The 7,893-nt window shown below is 41.9% G+C and overlaps 1 protein-coding gene across 1 annotated transcript; it reads right to left on the bottom strand.

Moving 5' to 3' along the window:
- Positions 1 to 3,564: 3,564 nt before the first annotated feature.
- Positions 3,565 to 7,893, bottom strand: PXo (P[[i]]-sensitive XPR1 orthologue). Its single transcript, XM_036816428.3, has 6 exons — positions 7,514 to 7,893; positions 5,581 to 6,769; positions 4,987 to 5,181; positions 4,597 to 4,766; positions 4,189 to 4,431; positions 3,565 to 3,815 (listed from the first exon to the last, which is right to left on the bottom strand). Exons 1-6 carry the CDS (start codon positions 7,580 to 7,582, stop codon positions 3,666 to 3,668), a joined length of 2,016 nt encoding a protein of 671 aa, XP_036672323.3. The 5' UTR covers positions 7,583 to 7,893; the 3' UTR covers positions 3,565 to 3,665.

Genomic DNA, 7,893 nt, shown 5'->3' with positions numbered 1-7,893 from the left:
ATAGAGTGGGGAAAAGTCTTGGATCAGCAGGGAAATTTATATAAATGATAAATCGACTCAAAGTGCTTGGGCTTAAGCAGGGTTGACAATTGATATGCCTTCAAACGGAATTTTCATGGCGCGTGAGCATAAGAAATAAGCTTATTTAGTTGGAGCTCTGCATGGCGCTTTAAGGACTTAAAGTTGGTTATGAAACCCGTCGAAAGTGCAGGTCCCTTATCCCTATTATCTCCTTTTCGGCGAATTAGTCGCTGGAAGCCCAGACTTGAATTATCTCTCACATTTGAATGGCTTTTACGTGTCCCTCGGGTGACATTTGCGGATGCCATTCATCGCGGCGTCCATTAGTTTCAATCAAATTTCATAAGCAAACAAGCAGGACCCAATAACCGGATGTATATGCGCGTGTTTATACATCTTGGCATTGGCATGCATGATAAATAATAAACATATTATAAATAGCTTTTTCCCTTGCAAGCAGTTTGGCCATCAATCAATGGTGGCCAAACGAATGGGTCCAAAGGCCTTTGGCTTCGCTTCCGCATCGAATTACTCAGCACATCCCACACACAGAGGGTCAGGAATAGCATTGGCAAATAAGATTTGTGACCCCCCTATTTGGGGTTATCCATACATTTGCTGACACTAAATCGGGGCAACCCGTAATTAAAGACCACGCACCTTTCCCCCGAAAAACCAAAATGCTTTTCATGGTTAATTAAAAGTTGGGCGTCATTCGATTAGCATATTGAGTGGCATTTCCCAACCACTTCCTGTCATTCCTGGCTGTCATGGGCCATTGTCAGATGCTTTAAATTAATTAATTAACTCTCGATGTAAACATTTGTTCAATCAACGTCCCACGTGAAAAAGTTCTGCTCTCGGCATTGTGATTTACACTGAAAAATGTAGTGCTCATTTTCCTCATAATGGGTTTTCTAAATAGCGTATACGACACGTGGGCTTGTGACCTGCAATTTGAGTGAGTGGAAATGTCCCGCAGGTGTTGTTTTAATGAGCCAGATGTCTGTAAACGCATCAGCAATCAAAGCATTCTATTTTGGGTAATCATTAGAAATATATATTTCGAAACGAGGCCATTTAAACTGCCTTTGATTGGCAACAAAGAGATATTCGATGGCAAAAATTAAATTTTGTATCGGGAAATCAATACAACTTTAATTTGCCCTGGCTTTATAATTCCGCACATGCCATACGCACCAATTCAGGCCTTTCAATCACTTAATCCTTAAACATTTGCATATCCCAATTGCATTGCTGCTGTGTCGAAATGCATTCAGCCATTGTCACTTCCATCTCCAGCGGAATGTTTATTCATTTATCAGCCCCGAGCGCAGATGTTTCAACAGGATAAACATGATTCTACACGGATGCCCAGAGCAATTGCAAACGTTGAACACGGCGTATACGCAATAAGTGAGACCGAATAAGCTAAGGCTAAACAAAACAATTGCAATCAACGTGGGAAAATGCAAGACCAAGCCAAAAATGTCAACACAAGCAATAATAAATAATACGTATACGCACGGTGGGTTATCCGCATGAGAAATCGTCGGCATTGTTGTGTGCACAACGTGTGTTTGCCATCAGTTTTTGGTGAGCCTATGTTGGTTCCCCCGTCAAATCAAAGAAAATCTGCTTTGACAGCACTGAAGGTACCGAACCGAAAAAAAATACAAGCTACAATGTGAGTAGAGGTAGGAAAAAAGGTGTCACAACCACGTTGACATGTGAAAGTAAGCTCTGCTTCTCGTCGTCAAAGTAAAAGGCTTTAAGGGAAAACAGGGAAAACGCAAAACAGTTTTATTATTTCCCAGAGCGTAAGCACATTTTACATTTTCATCTGCTTAAAAGCTACAACCGCAAGGTAAAAACAAGATACCGCAACCCATGATTATCAAATGGGTTTATCTTGAGGGCTGGAAAATTAAATGATGTTAAATATGAACGCACACCCACACGGGGAGAGACTAATAATCCCCGGGCTAATAAAAACACTCCCAAAAAGGGTCCACTTATCGCAGTACTCCGAAAACAAGCAGTCGCCCGTAAGAGATTCCCATCAGTGTGACAGTCCAAAGAGGAAATTCCTATCTGCCAGCCATAAATGGTTCCTAATGGCCAATGCCTTGCTACGGGAGTTGCCCGGCAACGGAATCACATAAAAATGTTTCCCCAAGGCGAAAAAAAAATCTAAAAATACAAAATTGAAAGAACTGCAATTTGAATTGAACTTTGGCTTTACAAAAATAAGCAACTGTGATGTTGAAGACCGAAAGCCGTGATATAATCCGCTTTCAAATGGAACACACACAGCATTTGCTAAAGTGGACGAGAAGAAAAGGCCAAAAATGTATTTACCTAACGAAAACATAAAGCTGATCACGTTCAGGTCCTTTTTGATTGCCAGATGTTTCACTTTTCGTGTCAAATTTTTCAGATTCACTTGACAGCTATTTTGCATTCGCATGACAGTAAAAGTTTCCGGAAACACAAGTTTTATCAACTGTTAAATTACGAAATTAAATCAATTTAATGCAAAAAAAAATGCTACGAATATTTATAAGTATGGGGCATATCAAAAACTTCCTGGAACTGCGAAAGGCTCTAGCAAAACTTTCTGACTGCAAGAAATACAAAAAGTTCTGGAAACAATTTGCCTAACTTTCTTTTGGCAAAACTTGGGCAGTTTTCCGTTTGCGTTATTAAATTGAACACAGATTAAAACTCAACAATCATTTATAATCGCTGTTTTTCCCCAAAAGACCGCAAAAATGTGGTTGACAATGGACGATGAGCAAAACTCATTGAATTCCTGGTGGTCTGGTCAAATACAAAAGAGCATAATCAGGCTGTAAGCCATTTAATACATCGAAATTTATCCAATGTTTTTATTTGTTAGCCCCAACTTTTGATAAGAACGTAATCAGCAGGAGGCAAATACCCTTAAAAGTTTTATTAAATAATTGAAGCGGGTAAAACCTGCCACAAAGCCATCAATCAATCAATATACGGCAGCTGGGAGCCGAGCCTTTTTAACTCCCTGCGGTAACCCACGGTGAAATTCATCAAATTTGTTTGTCAACAGCAGCTACCGATGAAATTTCTTATAAATTTATTCTACCTAAATTCCAGGAAATCAAGCTGAGCCAAAAATAATAAAGGACAGTGTCTTTCTAATCGCTGGTCATCCATTTTTATGGGTTTGGACACATCAAAACGAATCGTTCTGAACGTCAGGCATACATTGTTATGTCAGCAATAATTACGTATGCTAGCATTTACGTAAATTTGCTATGACTACCAAAACAATCCAACGGATAACATGGCTCTGCAAATGTATTTATAGGCACCCAAAATGGTAAACCCAAATAGAACTGAAGTTTGCACAAAGTTTATTGTTCAACAGTCACGAAAATTGAACTAGTGCTCATCATCAATCGGCATCATCGTCACCCACATATGGTATACAAATGGCACCGAAAAATGAAGTTCCTTGAACTTTTTTGCCCACATATGCCAAAATCAATACAACTGGGACCATTTATTCATTGTCCGAAAATGCAACTGCAGTGCTTTATTAGCATGAACATAAAATTTGTGCACACAGAGAGATGTTTATTGGGTATCCATCCGAATTCCGACTAGGAGCAAAGGTCCTCGATGGATTCCCCCTGGAGGAGCAGTCGCTGCTCCTGTTTGTTCTTCTTGGATACGGATTTGCCGCCAGCGGCTTTTCCACGCCTTCGATTCACCACACCATCCGTTTCGTCCATCATGCGGAGAATCGTGGTCTGTTATTGAGGACAAAAAAGTTTAATGTGGGGTAAATTGCATTATTCATAAAATAGAACATAAAATAATTGACTTCTTTAGAACTCTATTATCCGAATAAAAAAAAAATAGTCTGAGCACATAAATAATTCATATTTATTTTATTCTCATGTTGCTAAAGCTTTTCTGAACTTAAAAGGAACTGTCAAGAGCATTATATGTTTTCTTCGGAATGTAATGTTTCATAAAGGTGAAGGTTTTACAGAATTTATTCGGAACTGAATAATAAATATTCCATTATTTAATATAAGCTAGAAAAATATGTTATAACATTATGACTATTATAATTATGGTTATGATATTCAAAGATTTTTGGTTCTCACTAAAACTCACCTGATCTGAGCAATCCAATGGAGCCACTGATATATCCCTCACCGCCCTGAACTTGCCCACGTTGTTGAGATGCTCGTTCTCCAATCGAAAGTAATTCCAAATGAAACGACGGAAAACCTCCAGGGGACTGAGAATGGTCATCATTACGTCGCCTTCTATATAGCCAGCTTCAATTAGACTCATGGAGAGGGTCCAGCTGAAGCGCAGTATTAAATCCTCAATTATGCCAAAGTAATAGAACCACTGAGGACCGAGAAAGCGGGGAACAGAGATAATGAACGCTTTGAAAGATTGTTTTACGTGCCTTTTGCCCAAATATTTATCGTGGCCATTATTTGTGCGGAGCGGACCTACTCTACCCCCGAAAATAGCTAAAGAAAAGCACACCATACCCATACCCGGACTTACCGTCGATGAATAAACGATTTCCTCACGCAAGAATCGATTGTCGCCGGCCTTCGAATCAAACAATCCCCAGTCCATTTTAATGTCCCATGTGTAGGCGTAGCAGGACGAGAAGATGGCCGCCGTAATCCAGCAGTAGAACCAGGGATTCTCTTTGGACAGCGGATAGGTATCTGGAAATCAGAAGGGACAACAGATTGGTGAGTGGGACGGAGATGCACGTACCCTCCTGCCAAATATAATCTACATGAATTTTCGGTCATGAAGTCGGCACTAATTGGCACTGGACCGTAAACAGCACGCATAATGTATATATATACTCGCATATATTTGCACTTGCGGTGACGTTGTTCTAGCCTAATGAACTCACGCCCCCATAATGAATCCACTTACCCGTGGTAGTGTGATACTTGTGGGCAAATATCACCACAAAGAAGGATGTTGCATACTTCGCTGCGTTGACCAGATGCGGAAATGATTCCTTTGTGTCGCGGTATCTGCGGATGCACTGGGCGAACCGGAAGTAGGCGGGCAAGATGGCCACAATGGGATGCAGCAGAGACACATACTCCACGCAGTGACTGGCAGCTGTTATATAAACAAAACAATGGAGGTAATTTAAACATCTCGTATTCCATAATTAAGTCATTCAGCAGGACCGTTCCGGGAACTGATTTCACATTTCAAATGCTGTGGAAAATTGTTTGGTTCTTATAAGCTCATTTGGTATGCAAAATCTCGGTTACGTAGAATTGGGGAGACGTTCACACCGAATTTAAGTGAAACTTTGATTTAGGGATCTATTAAACGGTAGCAAATTTTAAACTTTCTAATACTTTTAAAAGTTTTAAAATTTTAAGAATTAATAAATTATACCGTTTTTAAGCAATTTCAGTTGCGCTTTTAATGGTTTGTAAGAACAGTTTAAAGGTGATCCAGGGTCAAAATGTTTTATAAGGTAGGTAGGTATATTCCTGGTACACTCACCCTTTCCAGCCTTGTGCCACGTGGGACTTCGACCGAAGAAGCAAATCAGGAAAGGAATATCCAGAAAGGCTGGCACCATACTATTTAGCTGGTCAGCCAGCCAGAAGTCGGCAAAGTTTACGAAGCAAAATGGTGCCATTATCACTCGCATCAGCACTCTTAAAGCCCAATATCGAGCCTCGTGATGGAAAGTTTTTGTGGGATTAAGCAAAAAGGCAGCCATTAAGGTGTAGAGGAAAAGTGGAGCTGCATACTGCGGGATGCCCAAGGGATCGCAGAAAATATAGCTGAGCACGCAACAGGCCCATATAACTCCGAACACCGATGCCACCTCCATGATATTCTGTTCGGACAGGTGATTTCGGGGATCCAACTCGAAGATCAGGACGTGATTCACACCGGATGATCTCCAGCCATAGACGTTGACGCCCCAGAGGAAGAGGCATTCGATGATGAGGAATGGAGCCCGGAACATCCTCATGCCGGCCCGCCAATTCTCTCCGAATCCGTAGAACATGGCAGCGATCACAACCGTTATGAAGAGGACGACAAAGGCGCCGGAAAAGAGACCCACTTTGAAAGTGGTCCAAGGACTTTGCTGCTCCCCCAGGGGCGGCACTCGTAAACGCTTCATCGCCCTTTGGCGATCACCTCCTTCGATGTCCTGGGTGACAGCCTGCTCCGTTTCCTGGATCAGGCGATCGATGTCCTTATTGGTGTAAAAGTGAGCCGCCTCCACGTGATCCGTGCGCCAACGGGCACCATAGTCTACGCTCAGCAGCTTGTCGTGCTTCTTAAGTATCTTACGGAATCCCGTGAAGTTGAGGTTCTGGTAGTTCTGGAGCAGTATGAGCCCCAGATAAAATTCACTAAATGCCAACTTGAGATCCTGTATCTTGCGCGCCGGCACATTCTTCTTGCCCAGCGGCGTGCGCCTCTTCCAGGCGGGTAGCTTCTTCGGATGACCCATCTCCAGAGCCTCGGTTAGTTCGCTGCGTAGATTGCCGTACTTGCGAGTCGCCTCGGCCATCTTCTCCGAGTAGAATGTGTTGATCTTGGCCAGCTCCTTGTCGCAGTAGTGAAAGAACTCCTCATCGAATTTGGCAAAGTATCGGGTCACCATCTCGCGCTCTACGAGCTCTGCGGACGGCGACTGTTCGATGGCTGCATACAGCATGGCTTTCATCTCCTGAAGGGTAGAAAAACAGGATTCGAATGTATTATTATTCGTTTTTAAAATATACTGTCACCATGAATTAAACTAATTAAGCCATGTCAAAAATAATAAAATGAATTTTTTAAAGTATGTTTTAAAATAAATTTTTGATCTTCGGTACCATAGCTTAAATAGCCAAAAATTATCATATTTCAATAACAACAGTGATCAGATTTCTTAAAAGTTATATAAGAGGTATTCTTTTGTAGACTAGTTACATAGTTGATCTTTGTTACGCTGTACAACAGGGTAGATAATTGTTATTTTAAAATAATTACTATATCAAACAAAAATACTGAAACTGAAAAACCTTATATGAATTTTATTATATGTAATGATACATAATAGAGAAAGTGGTTCCATAAAACACTTTATAGAAAAGCCCTTTAAGCATAGATCCTATGATTGTGTCCCTCACTGTATTTACATATTTCCCCTTCTTATCTCTGCCTATGTTTTGCCTGTTGTTTTCTTTCGCCACCCACCCCACACCACCCTTTTCTGGTTTGTTTACGTCCAAGGGGAGCAAAACATAGAATGCCGTTCAACAGGGCGCATGCGCGTTGAAAGCTCCGCCATTTGACAGTTGGCCAGAGCAGCTGATGGGGCACGTGACGTCACAGCTGGCAGAGTGACAGCGGGAAAAGCACACTCGTCCGTGTATCTACACGGATACAGATTTTTCCGCACCTTCGAAAGACACTTTTCGGCACTCACCTCATAGTTAATGTACTGCTTTCGCCACTCGGGCGTTATGTGCGCCGTCAGGTGCTCGGCGAACTTCATCTCGGGGCTATTGGGGGATCTCACCACTGGCTGCACTGCATCCGCATCCGGATAATTGGCGAGGACGTCGTCGCACTCCAAACGCACGTTTTCACGTAAACATCACAACTGGGCCAGAACAGCCAGGCGAAAGTTCTTGGATGGCGATGGCGATGGCGGATGGGATGGGGATGGTCCAAATGGCGGGGGTTTCGGATACGAGGTATCGAGCTTTCGATATGTAAATGGCTTCGGTTTTGTTATTGTCTGCTCTTTCCCCTCATCCGTTTTCAGTGTCAACAATAACAAAAGCGCAACACATATTCAAAAAT

This window comes from Drosophila suzukii, chromosome 3, assembly GCF_043229965.1.
Source record: "Drosophila suzukii chromosome 3, CBGP_Dsuzu_IsoJpt1.0, whole genome shotgun sequence".
Lineage (NCBI taxonomy): Eukaryota > Metazoa > Arthropoda > Insecta > Diptera > Drosophilidae > Drosophila > Drosophila suzukii.
Note: the sequence above shows the minus strand (reverse complement) of the source record. Positions and strands in the feature narration are given on the sequence as shown.

Coding starts and splice junctions, on each gene's coding strand:
- PXo (XM_036816428.3), bottom strand. CDS start 7,582: ATGAAGTTCGCCGAGCACCTGACGGCGCACATAACGCCCGAGTGGCGA. Junction 5,182..5,580: donor GTGGCACAAGGCTGGAAAGG/GTGAGTGTACCA, acceptor TTTATATAACAG/CTGCCAGTCACTGCGTGGAG. Junction 4,767..4,986: donor CAAGTATCACACTACCACGG/GTAAGTGGATTC, acceptor TCTGATTTCCAG/ATACCTATCCGCTGTCCAAA.